This window comes from Physeter macrocephalus, chromosome 14 (assembly GCF_002837175.3).
Source record: "Physeter macrocephalus isolate SW-GA chromosome 14, ASM283717v5, whole genome shotgun sequence".
NCBI lineage: Eukaryota > Metazoa > Chordata > Mammalia > Artiodactyla > Physeteridae > Physeter > Physeter macrocephalus.
In genome coordinates this window covers 43,529,461-43,553,141 of record NC_041227.1, presented here as the reverse complement: position 1 = coordinate 43,553,141, position 23,681 = coordinate 43,529,461, and the positions used below count along the sequence as shown (strand labels likewise).

The 23,681-nt window shown below is 42.6% G+C and overlaps 1 protein-coding gene across 2 annotated transcripts in view; it reads left to right on the top strand.

The window, feature by feature from the left end:
* The first annotated feature begins 491 nt into the window (after positions 1–491).
* Positions 492–23,681, top strand: part of KIZ (kizuna centrosomal protein) — a 126,648-nt gene continuing 103,458 nt past the window's right edge. Inside the window, exons 1-4 of one of the 2 annotated variants that reach the window (XM_024123481.3) lie at positions 492–675; positions 5,797–5,859; positions 9,291–9,453; positions 18,107–18,199. In XM_024123481.3, the coding sequence (XP_023979249.1) occupies positions 587–675; positions 5,797–5,859; positions 9,291–9,453; positions 18,107–18,199 (408 nt within the window). In that variant the 5' untranslated portion in view covers positions 492–586. Of the gene's footprint in view, positions 676–5,796; positions 5,860–9,290; positions 9,454–16,383; positions 16,509–18,106; positions 18,200–23,681 lie in introns of those variants that run through there. The other variant, XM_024123482.3, reaches the window with a different exon arrangement.

Sequence of the window (23,681 nt, the reverse complement as noted above, 5' to 3'; positions counted from 1 at the left end):
GTAGGAAAACAAACAGCACTGTGCTCAGCATTCAGCAAATACTGGGAAGAAGGGAAGGAAGGAGAGAATGCACCTGGAAAAGTTAAAGCAGTTTGATGTCAAAGACAAAAATGATCACGTGATTACTCCCGCCCAGCCTCCATTCTCTACCCAGGGGGCGGGGATCACGGGGTCGGCTTCAGACCTGGTCTTCAGAGAAGGGCCCCGCCCGAAGGAGGGCCAGGGCCTCTCCCACGAGAACTCCGAACGGTTGGGGTAGAGGAAGACATCAGGCTCGAAGCAAAAGGCCTGGGCACTGAGACGCAACGCCGCCTCTTCTTCGCCGGCGTGCACCCCGCCCTCTCCCACGGCGCCCCGCCCCTCCTAGCCGTCTGCCCCGCCTCCTCCCCGCCCCTCCATGGCGCCACGACGCCAGGAAGTTGCCCCGCCCCTCACGGCGCCGTGCCCCCGCCCCTCCACGGCGCCCCGCCCCACCCCGTCCGGCGTCCGGGCGCAGTGTGTACCCGCGGTGCATGGTGGGGCCGTTGCCTCGGACAACCCGGGCCCTGGCCGCCCGGAGGATGTGAGGAGCGGTTGCGGCGGCGGAATGCACCGGGTCTCCGCGCCGTCCGCGCCCCTGGCGAGCCCCGACTACTACGAAAGACTGGGCCGCCTCCAGCACGGGCTGCGGGACAGGTACGGCCTACCCGGGGCGGGGGCAGGGAGTCGGCCGGCCCGAGGGTCCGCCGGAGCCCTGCCCCCTGTTCCTTCCCGCTGCCCCCGCCCGCGGTTCCCCTGGGCCCGGGTCCAGACCTGCGACGCCCCGCCTCGAGCTCCCGGAGGGGCCTGGAGGACGGAGTTTACCAGAGACACCTCCTTATGGGCAGTATACCGCGGGAGCGTGCGGCCGTGTCACTGAATGAATGTGCCCAGAAGTGAGAGCGGGAGTCTCCTGCTTGTCACTCTCAATCTAGCCCGTGAATTTCTCTAGTCCCCTTCCACACGCCCCCTCCCCTGCTCTTCACATTGTCATCCCACCCTGACAGCTGCGCTGCATCAGTGATGACAGGTCCAGGAACGCAGGCGGGAGAGTGAGTGTGTGTGTTTGTCAAACATGTGCCCTGTTTAAATGCAGGAGACTTTTTTGTGGGGCCAGATCTCCAGCGAAGGGATGACATTTCCAGCGGGAGAAGTCCAGCTTTCAGAGGGTTCATGATACCTGATTAAGACATGAAAGATGAGAACCACTGAAAAACAGCTTGATTACATAAAGAGAGAAAATTATAAAGCAATTTACTATAAATAGCTACATAAAAGATAGGCTGTTGAAACTATTATTCAGCTGCTAAATTAATTGGAGTTGGAAATCTCATTAGTTGACAAGAAAGGAAATAGATTTTTGGATCTCTTGATAAACAAAACGTTTAATGAGTGTTAAAAGTTACAAAATCATTTTAGTGAAGAGAGCTGTGTGTGTGATGATTTTTAAATGACAATAATTACATGGAAGGTAAAGGCAGAAGTTACTGGTTTTGAAAAGGAATTATATTCAACCTATGCTAGATTTAATTCTTGTTAAATATTTATAGAGCATCTACAAGAGGCCTCCTTAATCATTCTCACTGTATTTACTTCTGAACCCTTTTCTACATCCTGTTTTCTTTCTGACATACCACTACTCACCCACCCACTCACCTCACCTCCAACTTAAAAAAAAAAAAATCACCTCCTGCAGTGCCTTCATTAAGAGACAAGATAGTGCTCTGTGTTCTGTTAAAAGAGTGGCTTAGTTACCCCAGGCCTTTAGTTATTTGTATTTCTTAACCCAAGTTCTAATTTTAAAATGTTACTGGTTTAAATGGCATTTTTTAAAAAAAACTAAGTTAATTGTGAGTTATCATTTTTGCTTCCTGTGCTAGGAACACCTGGCTGTTTATAGTCCTTATGGTATAATTTCTGTGTAATGATTATTACTCACTTTATGTCTAACGCTTAATGCTTTCACTGTTAAGCAAGGTGAGGCTGTTGAAATTATATAAGGAATTTGAGTCAAATTTTACAGCCCATTCATGTTTCTGCATTTGGAGGTTTGTTTCATTTTTAAGTCAGTACAAATTTGTTACTGTGTGTATTCATTTTTCATTTTAGAAGTCCATAACTAACTCTAATGCATAGTTAATAAGTACAGAGGCAAATAACTTCGGATACAAAGAAAACTGCAGGACAACTGTGGAAACCTAGGTTCTAGTCCACCAACAGTTGTGTGACCTTGAGCTGGTCATTCAGCTCCCCTGACCTGCCTTCGTCACCAGAAATGAGGGGCCTTGAATACTATGTAAAGTAAGGCCACAGATTTTTTTCTCTATTAGAACAATGAGCCTTAAAGTAAAAAAAAGTTGAAAGCTGTTAGTTTTGCAAAGCAGCAGGCAATGAATATTATCGTCTGTATCCCATCTGAGTATTTGTATGTACCTGTTTGATTGTTTGACCAATCCCCGTGACCATAAGGACCTTTATCTCCTTAAGACTCTAGAGTCATTTTAAAGGCTGCAACCCCGGGTAGTCACAGCTGATTTGTCAGTCTGAAAATGTCCTGGGAATGGTAGAGAAAAACAATTTGCCCTTTCTCAGTCCTCTTAGAGGTGGGTTATTGCAATGTTAGCTGGTCTAATAACTGGGCCCTCACCTTGTAAGTGGTGTTTTTCTATCCCAAATTGTCTTAGCCATACTCACACATAGATGTAACAAAATTTATATTCTGAATTTTTTCCTTTTTGTATACAGTGTTTTCTCTGCATCATGGCAAAAGCCAGTCACTGAATCTAAAAGAGCCTGATGGAGTGACTTGTTACAGTGTGTTTAGTGCCACAAGCATGGTAGCAACATGAAAGTGGAATCGACTCTTACAATTATATAAAAACATCCCTTGAAAAGGCCCATTAACCAGCCCCAGTTTTTTCAATGCCAATATTGATTCAGAGTGAGATATCATAATAGTCCAGAAATTGATGCTGAGATATTAGTTGAGTAAAGCTGAAGATGGTATTGAGACAAAAATAGAATAATAAGCAGCTTACAAGGAGAAAAGTAAACCCCGTGGCTATACTTTAAGGACCAGCCAGCTGTGTAAAACTTTGAAAGGTCCAGGTCAGAGGTTCAGGTGATTGAAACCGGGGCCTATGGATACACATCTCAGGGCTGGGTGTTTAAAGATTCTGAAATAGAGATTTAAGATGCAGCAGTTCTAAGATGATCCTCCCAATAAGTCTTTCTCTGGCTTTTTATTGGGGTAAATATCTTATTTTAAGTCTTGAATTTAAAATAGATATGAAAGTTAGTGTTGGGGGCACTGCAGCTTGGATGTGTTTAGAAAATGGGCCTGTGAAGAAGAGTTAATGAGATCAGCATCATTTTGCCTGGAATTAGAAGGCCAAGAGGTGTTTGTGATTTTTCAGTGTTTGAAGGGTTGCAGTAGAGAAGTATGACCAGTGGACGTCTGTATGTACTGAAGACAGAGCAGGAACGAGGAAGTTTTACGTTCATTATTGAAAAGAACTTTCTGCTTGGGAGGTGATGTATTCCCATAAAGATGGTGGTCCTTTTTCGTTTGAGGTCACGGGCGAATTTTAAAAATTATTTTGAAAAAAGTTCAAGCTGACAGAAAAGTTGCAAGAATAGGACAAAGACCTCTAATATTCCCCTCACCCAGATTCCTCAACTCCTTAACATTTTATTACATTTTCTTTTTCCCTTTCTGTCTGTCTCTCTGCCTGTCTATGTAAAAGCATGAGACTTTGAACCATTTGAGAATTGCAGATATGATGTCCCTTACATGATCACTATATAACCCTTCTAATCAGGAAACTAACATTGATATACCAATCCACAGGCCCCAGTCACAGTTCACCAACTGTCTTAACACTTTTTTCTTTTCTGGTCCAGGACCCACCTGTGAACCCGTGTTGCCATGTCTCTCCATTCTATCCCAGTCTGGAACCATTCCTCCGTCCTACCCTGTCTTTCGTGTTCCTGACAGTTTCATAGAATAAAGCTCTCATCCCAGAGGGTGATCCTCAAGCTGGGTCCATCTGATGGTTCCTCATGACCAGACAATGATCATGTTTTCTTGGCAGATATACCACAGAAGTGAATCATGACATCAGGGGCAAGGTCACAACTGCATTTAAGGGTCTTTCTGTCCCCATAATTTAACGGCAAATTGCTTACACTGTCCAGTCAATCACTCTTCATTATCATATTGATCGTGACACCTTAGAAGGGGAATAAATATTTCTAACAGGGAAGCAGTTATACTACATTTCCTTCACGTCTCTTCCAAGTCCAGTCTTCTTAATGAGAAAGTAAAGATCTGTGTGAAGCTACTAATTTAAAAATTTGTGATTCTGTAATTTTTTTCTTGTTTAAACATAGGCACACCCCAACCAAGGAATGGATTGCGTTCCCCAAGCAAAGACTAGGTGTTTGGATTTTGGACACCATTTTCCCTTTAAAAGAATTTTGGTTAAATAGTGGTTTCCATTCTAGATTACAATAAGCAGAAAAATTTACTGGACCTATAATATAGCTAACAGCGTAACTTTGTGGGTTTTTTTTAAAGGAAAAAAATGACTGAAGGAAAACAGAAGTTAATAATTAAGGGCTCCCAAGTGGACATGGCCTCGGCCCTTTCCCTCAGGAGGCCAGCCTGAGCGCCCATCCTCTGCTGGACTCCTTTGATTCCCAGTCTTTTTTGCTTGTTTGTTTTTTTAGCATTTTTCTCTTAGACATTATGTGATTTCTCATTCAGGCTTGGTTAATTAATGTTAACTTAGATTACCAGTTTGACTTCAGTTGAAGCTTGTACTTTGGTGGTCTTTGAGCAAAGCCATCTGTGGTTAAACCTCCAAGGGCTCTTTTTGAGACTGGGATGGCTTCCTGTTCAGCAGTTTTACCCTCTAGCCCCTTGGTTTTGGCTGCTGCCACCTTTTCTGCTGCCCAGTTTCCCCTGCTTCTTGCCCAGGCTGGGTGTGCAGGTGGGCATGTCAGCTCTGTCCTCTAGCTTCCTGCCAGCACTTACCTGAACATCACAAGCTGTCTTTACTGGCAGTACCTCCGGGGACTAGCAATCAGTGACGAATCATGGAGATGTTATCAAGTTATAAAAGGAAATGCCTTCAGTTCCAAGTAGTGGTGTCAGGGGACCTGGTCTCCCCCAAATGTGAGTGAGGCCAAGTCTGCTTCTCAGAGAGCTCTTCCTAACTCAGCCACGTGGCCCTGCCCAGGCCTGTCTGGTTGGGAGCAGAGGGAGCCCCCAGCCTTCAGTCCAGGATGGATTTATGGAAGCCTTGTGTGTGGAACCCCCTTTGTTCTCAGAGATGCTGGCCATGTTGTATTTTGCATATTTAACTTGTTTATTGTCTGCCCTTCCCCCTTGAATGTCACTGCCTGAGGGCAGGGACCTTGGTTGGCTTATTTACCAGGTCAGTCTTCACCTAGAGCAGAGCCTGGCTCACCACTGCACTCAATAAATAACTTGCTGAATGAATGAACCTGCTTCCCAGCCTTTTCTCACTACGTTTCCCCATTTACTTTGAGAATCTTGTTCTTTTTGCTTCATACTGGTGTCCTTTTTGCTTTTTAGACTTCCATAGTGACTGCTAAGTACTTTTGTGTCTTGAGTTTCAAATGCACCTGGCATTTTCTGCTTCTTAGAGAGACCAGAGAAGCATTCTCACAAAGGAAATCATGTTCTAAATCTGCCTGCCTGTTACTGATCAGTGTAATTTATTCATAAAATATTTTCTTTCTGTATTATAGTGAAAAGAAGAGATTGGACCTGGAAGGGAAACTCTATGAATATAATCAATCTGATACATGCAGGTAAGATATGACAAAGTTTTAAAACCAATTTGCCTATATTAATCAAAATTTAACCCTAATATCAATATATGTTACAAATACCATAGTTGTAGTCTTGTTGCCGTTCCTTATTTCTAATGTGTAATCATTTCAACTAAACACTGCAATTTAATACAATCACTATTAAGTGTAAGAATAAATTTGATGAAAGTATAAGATAAAAATTATTGTATTTTCATTATTTGATATTTGTGTTATTTCAGGAATCTTTTGCTTAAAAAGCTTAAGAATAAGACACATTATAGTCTTACTTATCTTTTTGGTCACAATTTAAACACATTGAATCTGTGAATGATTAAGTTATAATTATTATAGCTGACCTTTCAACAAACTGTTGTAGGCAGGGTTACGTGGTGTCTCATTTGTTCATGGGTGTATGACAATGACTGTTAAAATTATTCTGAGCAGTGGATAATATACATATTATCCTTTTTAGGTTACTTACTCTAAGAGCAAACTTTTAATATTTTTAATTATATTTTAAGGAAACTGAACTTTATCCTTAAGCCAAATATATGGTGTAACCTCCAGTATTATTCATAGGAAAGTTTTCTGGCTGTGATAGAGTTAAGTTTGTGACGTATCCACGTCATAGTACGAGTGAGAAATGAAAACATCTCATCCAGAAGAGAGAGAAGCCAAGAATACTTTAAAACCAAAGCACCCATCAGGTCCATTTTTCCTCATCTCCAGAATTATTCTTTCGCTTTGTTTAGTGTCCATACTTCCAAAGCTACCAGTCAGAGTAGACAGCCATGTGTTTCTAGCGGTTCCAAAAGAGACAGGAAGAGTCAGAAAGACAGTGGAAGAAGTAGCAGTGATGTGGATGCTGTGGCCTCAGAAGTGGGCCCAAGTTTGAGAGGATCGTGGCAGTTGCCATTTTTCTAGCCCCTGGCTACAGGGACAGAAGACAGGGCATAGACTCTTCCTATAGCCTGTTCTCGGGTGGCTTCCCGGCATAATGGTGGTAGGCTGGGTGAGATGAGAGACCAGTGGGAACCTTCACCAAGCTTCGGCTGGCTGAATTTGTTCCCCTCTCTCAGCCTCTTGTTTCCTGGAAGACAGAGGGTATGGTTTGCTAAAAATATGCTTTCTTTGCCTGTAGGAGAAAATCCAAACCATCTAACATGGCTGCCTCAACCTGATTCCCCCAGAAGGCAGAGTCTGAGACAAGGGTTAGGGTGTAGGTGGTCGTTTATTTTAGGAAGTGGTCACATAAAGGGCTGGGAAGAATGGAGTAGGAGCTGGTAACTGCTGTGGGCACCTGTGGCTCCATCTCTCTGCTCCTTCCAAGTGTCCATTCAAGGGAAGGAAGAGGGGGGCTCTTTACCTATCGGTTCCTGACCCCCGTTGGTCAGGGCTGTCCCAGGAGGTGTTAACTCCTCCGCATCTCCAGGCTTTCCCTGCTGCAAATTCAGAAAAGCAGCCCCAGGAAAGCAAAATACCAGGGGCGGCGGATGCAGGTGCTGCCAAGTTGCTGCAGCTGTGGCTGCAGGAAGAAAAGCTGGGCCAGGTGAGGTGGTGCGGTGGTGTACCAGAGCCTCTATTATCTGCCCCTGTTTAGTTTTCATCGTTACCATCTCTTGCCAACCTCTCCCTAAAATTCTGCATGGACTGAATCCTCAGTTTCTGGAACGTGACAAGGTCTTGTATAGTGAAGCAGGTAGACTTTCTTGCCAGGTGCCTCTGTTTAGTCTCAGCCCCGCCAGCACTTAGCCAGGCAAGCATGGGACAGTAACTTCAGTATTCTGTGCCTCTGTTTCTTCATCTGTCAAATGGGGATGGAGATAGTTATGAGAACTTAATAGAGCCTTAAAGCAGGGTCTGACCCAGAGTAAGAGTCAATAATTGTTTATGACCATTTTTTTGTCAGTATCACTGTTATTCTTATTTATTGCCTCTGAGCTTTCCAACATGCTCTTTCCTCTGCCGGAATGTTTTCCTCTCATCTTCTCACTCTTGCTTACCCCAATTTTGGGTTAACTGTTAATTCATCCTTCATGTCTCAGCTGAAAATTAATTTCCACTGGGAAGGCCTCCTGGGCCCCTTCAGCTAGGTCACATTGCCCACTCTTTAAGAGTCCCTCGCGGTTTCCCTTATAGCAGCCATCACACTATATTGTGTGTATCTAAGTTTTGTTTCCCTGTTGTCCCAAGCTGCATGGCTTTCGTATGCAGAGTGCTGACTGTATGAATGACTGCATGGAAGGCTGGATGACTTGTTGATGTGGTCAGCTTCGAGGGTTAACGTGAGGGCAGGAGTGAAGCTAGGCTTTGGGTGGAGAAGGCATGGTTCCTATTGTATCTACTTCAGGTGGACTCTGGTCGCAGCCAGCAGCCTCCCCAAGTGCCTGCGTGGGAAAGTATGTCGGGTTCCACCTCTGTTACTGTCACTTGTGTCGAAAACGGCAGGCATGGGCAGCAGTACACCCAGTCCTGAGTTTTTTGTTCAGAAGGAAAAAGGGGTACAGCCAACCAAAATCAAAGCACAGAATTATTAGCACAATAAAGAGTTTCTTGAAAATTATTGGCTTAGAGGTGGGAGTTTAAGGTCTCTTGTTGATTAAGTTTTAACATCTCCAGCGTCTCTGCAAATCTGTTTTTGAGGGTGAACATTTTTATAGTTTTCAACTTATTTTTGCTTGATGAGAGAATGTTAAATAATTAATTGAGCCAACAATGGAAATGCTACATACCAGGTACTGTTATAACTTAAATACTTGTGAAGAAGAAAGAGCTGAGAGGAGCAGTGTTGGTAATGAGGGGAGAGGGGCTGCACAGTTCTGGCTGTCCACTGTGTCTTTTGATACTGCATTTTGGATGAGAGTCTCCAAAGGTTTCTTCACAATTTGAGTAGAGTGATAATCCATATATTGTTATAAAGTATTTTCATAATACAGTATGTTATTGCAGTTTCTAAAAAAAATTTTAAATATCTAAATGAGAACTTTTGGGGCATTTTAAATTTCACCATTTCTTAATGTTTATGGATTGTGGTGCATAGTTTGATTCTATTTCTATATGAGCAGGTAGTTTTGAAATTGTCACCTAAAAGAATGCCATTGGGCTGTTCATCTGAAAAGGGCCACATAGGCACGGCTCTTGACACCACACTTAATTTTGAGAAAGAAATCCATATAAATCTTTATGTGTGAGTGGTGTAATGTGGTCTGGTATCCATTTCTCAGGAGAGTTATGCCTAGAGGTGATACCTCAGTGATGCTGCATTAATTTCCTCTCTAAAAATGCATATGCATCCTGTCCTTTAGGCTGCAGCGTTTGGGTAAAATATCTTAGAATACGTTGTCTCATTAACAATTTTGTTAAATTCTCCTCCTTAGAGTTGTTCAAGTCTAATTCCATCGTTTAAAAATCTGCTTTTATTCTTCTAGAGTTAAGCTGAAGTATGTAAAACTAAAGAAATACCTGAAGGAAATATGTGAATCAGAAAAGAAGGCTCATACTCGAAACCAAGAATATTTAAAGCGGTTTGAGCAGGTCCAGGCTCACGTTGGACACTTTACCACAAGTTCAGAGAAGCTGCAAGAACTGAAGGTGACATCTCATTTTGTACTGTTTTCTTTTGTCCTTTTTTGCTAAGATTGGGACTAGTGAGCAGTAAGTTTCTGGTCCGTGGCAGTCACTGATGTTCAGTTGTTCACCCGTAAGTTAACTGTCAGTTTTCTCTGGGAATTAATTACCATGTGGCCAGATTTTGATCAGAGAACTTGAGATTGCATTTTCTCAGACTTCTACTTTAGTTGAGGAATTACTGGAACATCTATACTTTGTTACTCTACGCAAGTAGTTAAACGGGCACAGCCTCTGGCCACACCTGACCCTGGCGCCTGGCACATGGGATCCCTTGGCCTCAGGACTGAATTTGAGCAACATCAGGTTCCCTGTGGAGCCTGCTTCCTTCTTCAGAGGTTCTTTTTCTGTGGCCTGAGCCCCTCTGTTCTGGGCAGGCCGGGTGTTGTGGGGAGTCTGGGGGAAGAACTGGCCCAAGGACTTCACCCTCATGCCCATTGACTCTGTGAGCCAGAACAGCCACGCCTTCCCTACCCTCTCCGACCCTGGCCCGCACTCCCTTAGGCTGCCTGGCAACCTTCTGCTCTACAAACTGTGTCAAGCATGGAGGGCTGGGCCTTGTTTCTCACCATTTGTGCTGCTCAGGTCTTTTGCCCAGCTTAACCCACCTGCATACTGGTTACCGGAGAAGTTGGCTTCAGCACTTCCCTTTCTTTTTTTTCCTCTCACAGTTTTCCCCTAGCCTTGTATAATACAGATTTTAAGTACACAGGAAAATAATTATTATAATGAGCATTTATGCTGTGGTCTGAATGTTTGTGTCTCCCTGCCCAAATTCATATGTTGAAATCCTAACCTCCAAAAGTGATATTATTAGTGGGTGGGGCCTTTGAGAGGTGCTTAAGTCATGAGGGTGGGGCTCTCATGAACGGGATTAGTGCCTTGTAACAGAGGCTCCAGGGTGCTCCTGGCCCCTTCCACCAGGTGAGGACACAGTGAGAAGGTGGTACCTCTGAACCAGGACTGGTCTGTCACCAGAAGGCATCCGTGCTGACATCTTGATCTTGGACTTCCAGCCTCCACAACTGTGAGCCATACATTCCAGTTGTTTATAAGGCACCCAGCCAGTGCGGTTTTATTACAGCAACCTAAATGGACTAAGACAGCTCATGATCTAACCAGATGCAACAGTTGTAAATATTTTGCTATATTTGCTTTGCCTATGTCTGTGTCTGTATATTTTTTCCTGAGCCACTGAAAGTATGCAGCAGAACCCATGACATTTCTCCCCTAAATACTTGAGTGTGGATCCCTTAAGAACAAGGACAGTCTCCTCCATAATCATACCATTATCACACCTAAGAAAATTACTGATTATTCCATAATATTATTTAATATTCAGCCAATATTTCAGTTTCCACAGTTCCCTTCAAAAGTCTGTTTTTCCAGACCAGGAGCCAACTAGGGTACACATTACATTTGTTATTGTGTCTTTTTTAGTCTCTTAATCTAATTTGGTTTCCTACCAGTCTTCCTTGTTTTGTTTTGTTTTGTTTTTTCAGTGATACTGGCTTTTTGAAGAAGCCAGGCCAGTTGCTTGTAGAATGACTTACATTCTGAATTTGACTGGTTATTTAACTTGTGTAGCATCCCCTGTGTTTCCTGTAAACTGGAAATTTGGTCTAGACCAGCACTGCCCAGTAGAACTTTGTGGCGATGGGAACCTTCTGTCTCGGTACTGATGCTGTCTAATACAGTAGCCACTAGCCGTACATGGCTACTGAGCACTTAAAATGTAGCTTGTGACACTGAGGACTGAGTTTTTGTGTTAAATTTAATTAATTAAATTTAAATAGTCACAGCTGAGGTTATACATTCTACTGCATCCCGTCAGGAGGCTCATGAGCCATGATGTCAGGTGGTCTTGTTTGAGCCAGGCTGAGTTTGATGCCTTTGTTAACATGGTGACCTCTAGGTCTCTCTATTGTAAGGTACCTTTTTTCCCTTTGTAAATTAGTAAATCTGTGGAGTGGTGGCTTGACATCTTGGGAATACCTTGTTCCTCAACAGCCTTTTGCCTAGCAGTTTTAGAATCCATTAATGATGCCTGAATCAGTTATAGTGGAGGTTGTGAAATGGTGATTTTCTAATTTGATCTCATCTTTTACATTTGTTAGCTGTCATTCTTCTATGAAGAAGAGCTTTCTTTCCTTCTTCTTTTTCTCCCTCTCTCTGTCTAAATGTCACTCTGGGCTTGTGAATCTTTATTTAGTCATTATATTATCAATTGCTGTAATTATTCTTTTGTTGCTTACATTCTCCCAAATTTTGCCAGTGAGAGTCTCTTCGAGTTGGCTCCTGTGTCCTTTTGACAAGATGTTCCAGGTTTACCTTACACTTCCCTGCCTCAGACTTGGAATTAGCCTCTTATCCGAGGAGCTGTGGTTCCTTTGGGTGGGAAGGGGTTTTTAGAAACCAAGATCTGGAGGCTAGATGTTCTCAAGCAATAGTGAGTCTTAGCTACAGCACTCCAGGTTTTTCCTCCTAGTGTTCAAGTAGAATGCTTAAGGCTCAAAAAGCAATTGTTATCAACATTGTAAACCACTTTTCTTTTCAGAGAGTTCAAAGAGAAAATAAAAGTGGTGGACAAAGCAGGGAATTTCTTCTTCCCAGTGGAATAAAGGAAATAATAGAAGTTTTCCTCTTATTTACATATTGATGCTTTACTTAATTGTTGATTTCTGATTATAACCAAATGTGAGAGGGAGGAATTTGAAAGGAAGTATCATCCTTTGTAAATATTTTAATATTGAGAGCATTTGTGTATATAGTATGATATGTTAAAAAAAAACTTGTCTCATGAGCTACTAAAGAATATCAGCATAGGGGACCATTTTCAAGAAAAGAATGGTAAACTGTATTTCTAGGACTATGTAAAGCTTTATTCATAAATATCATTTAAAAATGACACAGGTATTCCTTTTTGAATTTTGGAGAAGGAATGCCTTTAAAAAAATCTGCTGATGGCATAAAAAGGCAGGTCATGTAGCTGCATTTGGGAAACATACGTGTTCTGTGGAAAACTGTACATTGGCTGTGAACCAGCCAGTGATGCCCGTGACACCACCAACTCAGCAAGCTGGGCAGTGAGTGGAGTGTCCAAGCAGTGGGTGTCGTCCTGTTTCTTCTTGCCTCTTCCTTTGTGCCACGGCCAGTTGTGGCCTTAGGAAGACCAGAGCCACTTGTCTCCCTTAATCCCGCCCCACTCCCGTGTCACATCTTCACCTCACGGAAGTCTTAGGAGAGAGGTGTTCTAGTCAGCACCTAAGTGGTGTATTTGCCACACACCCCAGAATGCCCGGGGCATTTTCCCTTGACTAGAGTATAGTTAGTGCGAATGAACTTCTAACTGGTGGAAGTCCAGAAAGTGAAACAAGGTGAAGCATTGTGAGAGAAGTGGGGATTTTGCCCAAATTATATTAAGTGAATTTCTCCCTCTTTGTAAGACTAGGCCCACTTAATTGTAGAATATTAAAATCTTTTAAAATGAGCTAAAAAACTTTTTTTGAAAAGTCATTTCAACTGATTTTATGAATTATACTACTTTATTTGGGGGTCTATAATAATTTTCAGGGCTTTATAAGGATAGTGATGTATCATGTAGTTTTGTAAATACAGTTTTGTGACCATATTGCTACTTGTCTGATGGATAAAGAGGGTGAATAACTCAGTTCACGAATGTAAATAGGAGAATCACCGGTGCTGTGAAGAGGGTGCCCCTCTCTCCCTCTTCTTGCCTCCTCACCGCCTCTCCCCACCCCGCCCACTTCACCTCTGTTTCCCCTCCCTCCTCACACGCCCCACCTTGGCAGCTTTAGTGGAAGGGCCCAGCTGGTCCTTAGAGCAGTTTTCCTCAGGTGCCCTTTGCTCTTGTCTCAGGTTGGCTTTTCTCTGAAGCTGACCCTGAGACAAGGGTTTGGATGTAAGTGGCTTATTTGGGAAGTGCAAGGATGCCGGGAAGCAAGTGGGGAGCTGAGACAGGGAAGGACAAGTGGCCGGAATGGGGATATTAAGTCAACTACCACAGTCGGCACCTGGAGCTTAATTCCGCAGGGAAACTCCACCAAATGGTTCAGAGCATTTGGGAGATGCATAGCCGGGCTCCTGAGTATTGCTGATTGAGGACTGCTGGGGGAAGGGCACAGGTGTGGGTAGCTCGTTAACTGTGTGCTCCTGTAGGCAGAACAGCCTCCCCAGGCTCTGAGGGGCCTTAAGCACAGAGACAGGGGTACTGGAACTTAGGAGCACTGAGAAAGGTCCCACAGTCACGTGTGGAGAATTGCCAACATCTGCTTTGGCCTCCTGCATTCAAGTGCTAGGCTTGGGGCTGGCATGTCAGGGCTCAGGGAGGATCCCTGGCCAGGAGCGGGTCATCATCTGGTCATGTCTCCCCCTGCCTGAAATCCTTGAGTGCGCAGCCTTCTCGGGACAAAGCCCAGGCGCTGATCTCTGCCTGCCAACTACCCACAGCTTCAGCCTTCTGACCACACACAAGTTCTGTTCTCTCTCTGTCCCTCTCACACAGGTATACAGATGTGCACATTTTCTCTCCCCACCCTGTCCCCTTCCACCCTCTCCCTCCAGCCCCACCCCTCGCTCCTGTCTCCCCTGCTCCCCATCCCACTCTTCCTCCTTCCATCTCCCCTCCCCTCCTCCACACCCCCATCTCTTCCCCTGTCTCTCCCACCCCATGTCTTCCCACTGTGCCTCTACATCTTTATCTCCCACACATGCGCGTCTGCACTGTCTCTGCTACACACGTGCTGAACGGTTTGTAATTCGTTGAATGTGCCACATTCTCTCCTACGTCCTTCGACTAGGAAGACATAGAGGAGACCTCGCTTCCCCTGTGCTGCCATAGCTCTATGTCATATGATCTACATAAGCACCTCCTTCACAGTACTGTCATTGTTGCGTGTCTGTTTCCCCACCTAATCGTGAGCTCCTCCTTGTCTTACTATTTCAGTGCTCTCAGCGGCACATAGTAAGTGCTCAGTAAGCACTGACTGAAAAGTAATTCTTCCATATTCTTGTTTTGTTCTCTTATGGACCGTAAACAACTATGTGAGGATGAACGTGTGTGATTGGACCCATGGCAAACCACCCAGGAGCATTTGTGTTTGATAGCAGAGGCATTTTGAAGACATAATGTCATTATTTAAAGATGTGATCTTGTTGAAAATTCAGTCATCAGGTTACATGTGCCTATAGGGCATAAAATTTGAAGAGAACAAATCTTTTGAGCTCTCATTCAATTCCTGCTAAGCACTGTGACAGCCACTGTGGGCAGAGCATGACCTTCTGGCTCCTGGAAGACAAAGTCTGTAGCAAATCCCATTTTTTTTGCCTGTTAATATGTCCTAGTTGAATAAATAAATATTCCTCCATATCTTTTGGTAAAAGTTCCACATTTAAGAGGAAGCCCATATACTGGGAAGAAATAGGAGAGGGAAAAACAAAAGGACTGTGAATCTCTCATATTCATCTGAGAGTCACATCAGTTTATTTAACTCTCTGTAGCCATCCTTCAACTGTAATGTGCGGAGGCCAGGCCAGCTGATCTTCAGTGTCAATTCAGCTCTGTAACTGAGAATTACTGCACAATTTAAAGACCAGTGAAAAAAGGAAGCTTATGAAAAAGGTAATAGTGGCACTTTCAGGCAAGTGGTGATGTGACGAGGGAAAACTGAAGGAACGTAAGTGAGAATACAGGAGAAAAGAAGGAAACAATGAAAACTGGGGCACGTTGTAAGTATGGAGAGATCCCAGACATGCCGGGACCTCCACCTCCTCTTCCCACGACCCCAGATTACCGTCAGCAGATTTCATTAGTTGAGCTGAAATGAATCACCTGTGCAGAGTAAGGAAGTGAGTAGGAAAGGCCTCCTAAATTTCGGTGGGCAGCAGCAAGTCCAGTGCTGTGAAGCAGTACAGGACAGAGCAAGTTCCTGATTGAGAGATGAGAGGATTATCTTTAGAGAGGCTCTAGGCCAGCAGATGCTACTGAGGTGTGAGTTGTTTGGCCTCTGAAGCAGCAACTCTGACTGTGAGGAATCTAGGCCACATGGCAAGAAGGGAACAGGGACCTGAGTCTGCATCCAAGAGAAGGGATGCAGTGCAAGCCCTCCTGTATTGTGGAGATAGAAGAGGCCCATGGGATCTGATTCAGAGAAGAAATAGGGAATAAGACGTGAAAGACTGATGGTCAGAGAAATAGATGTACGTGAGGCCACATGTTCTACTGCTTCGTCAGGCATTTTTAGCTGGAAAGTCTTGGAGAGATTCATCTGTGCAATGTTTCCCAAACTTTAAAAAAAAAACAACAACAACTTTTAAACATAGTATAACCCTTTGTTTAAATGCAGATAAAGGAGGAAGTAGAACTGGGGAGCCCTGTGGGTTGAGAGTCCCTGCTCTCCAGTGTTCAGGAGGTGGATTGGATGTATAATAACCAAGTACTCTCTATATAAATAAAAGGCAAAGAAGGAGAGCAAAGACAGTTGTAGGTGCAAACCCACGGTCCTAGGTCATGCAGAGTTACAGTTTGGGTCGATTATCAATTTATCATAGTAACTTGTAAAATTTCAAATACATTGTACAGTGTTTATTTGCATCATTAATTTGGAAGAGTAGCTACAGTTGAGATGTTTCAGATGCATTGAGAACAATCTGCATTGGACTCTTTTTAAAAAAATTTTTTTTTTTTGCAGCACGTGGCTCAGTAGTTGTGCTGCTCAGGCTTAGTTGCCCCGCGGCATATGGGATCTTCGTTGCCCCACCAGGGATCGAACTAGCGTCCCCTGTATTGCAAGACAGATTCTCAACCACTGGATCACCAGGGAGGTCACCCTGCATTGGACTCTTGAAGATGCTTTCCCTGCTGTTCTTTATGAGGTCCTGAAGCAGTTAGCACTTTTTTGCTTCAGTAAAATGAATTGAATAATACTCATATTTCCATGAGAAAGTGCTCTGTCTTTGGGAGTTGTGGCTCTGAAATGATCCCATAATGAGGAAATCAGGTACAATGCCTGTTGCATGTTTATAACTGATCTCAAAGAGCATAAGAAAACATTTGTAGCCACAGGAACAAAGAATTTTTGCTTAAGATTTATTATTTAATAAGCCTCTGTTTATTTTGTTAGTTTATTTTGTAAATCACCCCTCATCTCTTTTTAAAGGTATTTTCTCTGGGAATTTGTAGAGTGTGCCTGTTTAAAGCTCTTGGGGTTAAAAATTAAATATCTGTTAAGTTCAAAGGAGTAGATATAGAACAGAGAGATGTAAATTGTATTTTCTTAATTGCCTTCTTTCTTTATCTTTTCTTGGCTTGTTTTGTCATTTTTACTGGCCTTATGAAACTTTGATTTAATTAGGTCTCTATTTATATCATTACTGCCAATCTACTGTGTTAATAGCATTCTGATAGAGAAAGAAGAAATCCCTGCTTAACTGATATTAAAAATGGGGCAGCATATAATACCTTTTAAGATAGTTTGAGGGATACAAGTCAATTTTGGTTATTACTGTCTGTACACTTTTTGTGTGTTAAAGCAAAAGTTTGGGCCTATTTTATGTTCAGACTGAGAACTAAGAAAACAGTTTTCTAATTTGGCTATCTTATAGGTGTGTTTCCAATTGCAGTACATCACTGCCTCCTTTAGAAAATGTTCTGATACTTATCGGTGATGGACCACAAGCAGAGACTTTTTAAGGCTTTACTTACTAACATATGAATCAAAGTGCTTCTTATGCGTTGCTTTTAAGAAAAAGTCGTTTTATGATGGAATCACTTTCATCAATTATAGTGTGGTAATGACACAGACATCTTTATGAGTTATTAGTACGAGAGCAAACTTGATGCCTATGGTGCTGATCATTGACATCTACAGTGTATTTGTATCCGTAAAAAATGGAGTTTGTTTCCAGTTGATGATCTAGCAAATAATATACTCAGTTGCTATGACAAGTAGGACCATGATATTATGTGGATACCATGCAGATAAGAAATCAGTAGGATTGCTTTCTCTTCCTTTTTCTAGGACAGAACTTTTCAGAAGAAGCACCATCAAGTGTGAAACTTTCATGATAAAGTGACTGGATTTTTCATGATAGCTTAATATATCAAGGTTTTATTTCCTAGATTGATGAAGGACTAAGTGAAAATCCATCAAATGTTATTTTATTTAAAACATGTGGGCTTCCCTGGTGGCGCAGTGGTTGCGCGTCCGCCTGCCGATGCGGGGGAACCGGGTTCGCGCCCCGGTCTGGGAGGATCCCACATGCCGCGGAGCGGCTGGGCCCGTGAGCCATGGCCGCTGGGCCTGCGCGTCCGGAGCCTGTGCTCCGCAACGGGAGAGGCCACAGCAGAGGGAGGCCCGCATACCACAAAAAAATATATAAAAAATAAAAATAAAAAAATAAAACGTAACATTTTATAGAATTCAGCTTTTGATATGTTGTTTGAAATTGTCTGTTTTCTAAGATAAATTGAATTTCTCAGCAGTATCAGTTTTTACTTTCTCTTTACTGTTCCTTTTATGCTGTAAAGTCTGAAATATATAAATAGATGCTAGTTGTAATAGTATCCTCCACAAAATCAAACTTTGTTTATATTTAGATTGAATATGAGACTCAAATTAAGAAGATGCAGCTACTTTCAAAAGATAGCCTGGGAAAAAAAGGTGAACTGAAAGATGAAGACAGAGAAAAGGTAATAAATTAAAATGATAAACTTTCTGTTAACAGAGGATTTTTGGCGTGTTCATCTTTTAGGATACTGTTGTAAATAAAATCGTCTTATTACAAAGATCTTTTTGATTAAATTTTAAGTGATTATTTAAAGACATTTGCTTATAGAGTATTGCTTTAATGTATAATTCAATTAAATTTGCTGAAAGGCAGTCACTGTGGCTGTAAAAGAGATAGATTCCAAAGAAAACCTCAGTGTTGTTAGTAGGTGAAATTTTGTTTTTCTAAATAATGCTTTGTAGCTGCCTTTTTCTTAGTTCCAGAAATGTTTTAAATGAGAAGTAAATGAAATGTGGCATTTTGCTTCTTTTCTTTGTATACATAATTTTGTACATTTTAACCTTTTCATAGATAAAGTGGAAAGAAAGGATTGCATATCTCAGCAACAGACAAAAAAAGAATGGCAAGGAATACTTAAATAAATTCTGCTATGTATCTGCCGTAATGCAGGCTTCTAATCCTCCCGCCTATCTCCATATAAATGATTCTGCTCAAGACCATAGATGTTTTCTTCACTAAAAGCAGTAAAGCTCTTTTAGATGAAATGTCTAAAAACATCTTGTAATAACTTGGAGCATGCTGGCAAGAGTAGTCACTTGTGACTATGTGAAACCCCCTCAGCCAGTCGATATTGTAATAAGCAAAAATGGGAGCATCACTCCATTATTCAGAGAAGCCAACAGCGTGCTTCCTCCTTAGGCTGCAGCATTCATTAAGAAAAGCTTACTGGGCTGAAAGCTGGAAACAGATGATAACGGGATATGATTTTCATATTTAATGCTTTCCTTGGAAGAGTATGTGTGCTACAGATTGATAGAAGAATCAACTGCTACTTTACTAAAAGACTTTCAGGTTTGCCCTATAGCTACCGATGGAATCATTCAGCCAAGAAATTAACTTTTTCTCCTTTTACCTGTTTTATATATCTGCTAAGCAGGCTGCCGGGCTGCCAGTAAATGTTATTATGCAGTTAACTGTTTGGTATTTAAGACTCTTATCAGAAAAGAAACAGAGGCCACACTATTTTGTTTTTATAGTAGGAGCAAGGTTTTAGTTTTTCTTTTTTCCGTGCATTAACAGGCATTAATCTGAGTTTATAGAAAGTTTTAGTTTTCCTTCCCAGAGATTAAAAAGTTAAAAAACCTAGAACTTTAGAGCATTCTTTAAACTGTAAGTTACAAAACACCAAGCCCCAGCAACCCTGACCTATATAAAAAGGCCTTTAATGATAAATGATTTCTCTGCCATTAGATGTACACCAAATGTGGTATGATGTGATAGACTTCTGAGACATTCAGGCAGTTTTTCTGTTTGACATTTGGTCATGAAATAATTGATGTGTTTTTTAATCTGTAATCCAGTTTGTTCTTTCTGTGCTGTTCCTAATAGACACCTTGTTAGTATGGCAGTGTCAATGGTACTGAAGTAAAACAGGAGACTTCTTTTACATTTGCACTACTGATTCCTTGCCTTACATATAGTTATACAGTTTCCTTTCAAGTCATATTTAAAATTAGGGCAAGAGGCATATAGCTGCCAACTCCTTAAAATGTTACATAGAATAATTAGAAGTGTTTCCTTTTTACTGGAATGTGTCATCTCCTTAAAAGCTTTGACTAGTGACTGTATGTAGGACTCAATTAGGTAACATTTTGAGACATAGCTTGCCTTTTTCAATTTCCCATTGATGTTCTGTCAGTTAAAAGGTAAAAATCTTTCAGCAGAACCCTGAATTAGTTAACACTCACTATACACTAAACCAGAACAATTCCTTACCGTATGGGGTATGTTTTATCTCAGCAGTCACATGAGTTAGTCTCTGTGCCCGGAACGCTGATCTCCAGGGACTGGCGTGAGCATGGTGGTTGAATTCAGTAGATCGTTGTTGAGTGAGTGCTCTGTTTGAGAAGCTGCAGCAGGTTCCTCTAGGAATGCCATGATGCTTGCCCTCGAGGCGCTTCCCACAAAGCGATGTTCTTTCTGAGGCCTGGGATAGCGTGTGCTGAGTCCCAGCTACATGGAGAGAGAAAGTTTGCTTCCTCTGCAATGAATCCTCCACGGCCTAAGGGAGAAGGTAGTGTGTGATATGGCGTGAAGGGTGGGGAGGGTGCAAGTCGCTGGGTATTTGATAGACATTCTTGGGTCTGAAGATGTTGTGAGTGAAGGAGTGGAAGCAGGAAGCCCGGTGGGGAGCCATCAGTCTGGCTAAAGGCGAACATTCTTGCAGGGAAGTGGGGGAAGATGAGCTTGGAAAGGGGCATCGTGGCACTCAGTCCAAGGCTCCAGGATTGAAAATATCCCCCTGGAATCAGTGTGTGTGCACGTGCCTGATGGGACAGGTGAAGCAAGGACTGGGGCTCAGAGCAGTTACATCACAGGTGCAGGAAGGCAGTGCTGGCGGTGCTGTGCAGGATGCCCTGGAGGAAGCTCATGGGGCGAGAAAACCAGGGTTCATTCAGAAGCAAGGAATGAACCGAGGGCCTGAGTTGGGGTGGCCATTGAGATGGAGAATGCCAATGAAGGGGAGAGGAGCTGTCAAATTAATGATAATTCTGAGTTATGAAAAGATAGCTTTAAAAAGTGGTTGTGCAACTTTCAACCAGAGGCAGCAGCTTGGATGCGCTACTAAGAAGAATGATCAGGTAGTAGTTGTCTATTTTTTTCAATGTAGAACTTTAGCTCGGTTTTATAACAGGAGTCCAATGTTTTCATGCATCCAGTGGCTGCTCTTCAGAGTCATGTGTTCTCTGAAGAGAAGTAATCATTGATCTGTTCATCCCCCAAGCTTGTTTCTTATATTAGTCTACTTGGTAAACTCTTGTGTTGTTGTTGTTAATAGACAGAAAAGACGAAGTTCCGGTCCCCATTTGATTCCTCACAGATTTTACTATAATATAGTAATCCTTCTCCTCTATTATACGTTGCCATTTTTTATTCCGGGGTGAACCCTCATTCCATTGGTCTCTAGGCATGTTCTTCTTGTTGCCCAGCTTTTTTGTATCAGCAGTGACTAGAGCATACACATAAAGACACATCAAAACACATGCACCCAGGAGAGGTGGAGGTGGCATTTGTGAATGACAGCATAAACCTTGAGGTGGGATTTGTGAAGTTTCTTTGAACTGTTACACTGTGAAATATGTTCTACTAAAAGCAGAAGTGAGCTGGATACTTCACAGAAAGATTGTACTCTGCCAGGGCTGGAGAATGTGAAGGACCAGAGAATTCCATCACAGGGCTAAAGGCTGGTTGGGGAGTTCCACTTCCACTGTTGTAAACCTCCCTGCAAGGGTCAGGTGGAGAATGACTGTGCAGCTTGTTACTTCTGCTTCTAATCCTAATATTAACAATGGGGAACAGTGACTGCACACGTATTTTGTCAGGGGCAGCATTAAGCACTTCATATTCATCAACTCATTTAATCCTGTCAGCAATCCTGAAAGTAGATACTATAGTATCCTCATTTTAGAGGAAGGCTCAAAGAAGTTGGTTAACTTGCCCAAGACTACACTGCTAGGCAGAGCCCAAATTCAAACCCAGACCATGTGGCTTCAGCGTCCATGTTATTAGCCATCTTGCTACACTGCCTTCCAAGGTAGTATGGGTGAAATGCTCCTCAAAAGTTGGGAGAAATTCCTGGTCAAATAAAAACAGCCTAGCCATATCATGTGAAATATTTCAGTTATTCATTTAGATGCTGCATTTTCACCTAACCTTGGGAGAGAGTGAAATGGTCTCCGTTGGTGGTATAATAGTCCAACTGAATCAAGTGAGATCTGATTTTGCACTGGTTGAATTGAGTAAGAAATTAGACATACACTTCAGATTCATTATTGGGGATTTTTTTTTTTTTTCAAAAAAAGCTGTGGTTTAGTAACACAATTTGAGTTTAACTCATTCAGTTTTGAGTATTGTGGCATAAGAGATGGGCACTGGAATCCTCGTATTTGGGTTTGGATCCTGTGACTGAGAGCAAACTGTCTGACCTTGTAAGTCTTGCTGGAATGAGTATAATAACAATGGTTGATTTGAGGGTTTAAAAAGGTAATGAATAGGGCTTCCCTGGTGACGCAGTGGTTGAGAGTCCGCCTGCCGATGCAGGGGACACGGGTTCGTGCCCCGGTCCGGGAAGATCCCACATGCCGCGGAGTGGCTGGGCCCGTGAGCCATGGCCGCTGAGCCTGCGCGTCCGGAGCCTGTGCTCCGCAACGGGAGAGGCCATAACAGTGAGAGGCCTGCTTACCACAAAAAAAAAAAAAAAATAAAGGTAATGAATAGAAGTCTGCTTGACACCTGATAAGTGCTTGGCACGTGTTCAGTGATCCTCTTGCCCCTGTCCCCACTGTCACTGTCGTCAGCCATCTTCCTTCTCCACTGGGGTGGCCATATGAGGGTGTCCCTGGCTTTCTACCACTTAACTATGGGAGTGGGGACAGAGAGGCTACCTACTAGTTAGGAAACAAGAAGTAAAGCCCTTGGTGGTAGCAACTCATAACAGATGATTTTAGCATGATTACAATACAGAATAACTTAGAGGTCATACCTTTGAAGCCTGAATTTAATGGACCCATTTAAAAATTTTGGTAGTTCCAACCTCTATTGGATTTAGTGGCCAGTAACTTCTCCTCTTGGCCTCAGTTGTGAAAATTTGGTTGAGTCTCGAATCTATCCCATTGGCAAAATGAAGAGTTAAAAATCACATTGTCATGGTGTCTTAGTCGGCCTGGGCTGCCATAACAAAATAGCACATTCTGGGTAGCTTAAACAACAAATTTATCTTCTCACGCTTCGGGGGGCTGGACGTCTTAAGATCTAGGTGCCAGCTGGGGTGGTTTCTGGTGAGAGCTGTCTTTGGTTTGCAGTTGACTGTCCTCTCTCTGGGTCCTCGTGTGTCCTTTTCTCTGTGCACGTGTGTGGAGAGAGGCAGATCTCGGGTCTTTTCCTCTTCTAAGGACATCAGTCTGTTGGATTAATAGACCTCACTGAACCTTAGTTACTTCCTTCCAAGCCCCATTTCCAAATATAGTCACACTGGGGGAGGGCTTCAACATAAGAATTTGTTGGGGGGGCACAATTCAGTTTATAACACACAATAAAGTAAAATAATTCCTTCAGGATTGTTATATGTAAATTTTTATTAAGGGATTTTTGGAAATCTTCTCAATATGACTTAAGGACTTGTTTACGTAGAAACTAAGAGCAGTAATTGTACTGTGTGAAAAGCTGGAAATCGGGTCTGACAGCTCCGTTTTTCCATTCTGCATTTATCTTGATACTTACCAATTCCCTCGTCTGTGGGGGAAAAAATAATAAGAAAAAAATAAAATTACTGCAGTATTCTGCAAAACATGAAGTATAACATAAATATATTTTTCACAGTACAATAATGTTCAAGATCCACCTGCTTTGAAAACTGTAAGCAGTTATTTTTTTTTTTTTTTTTT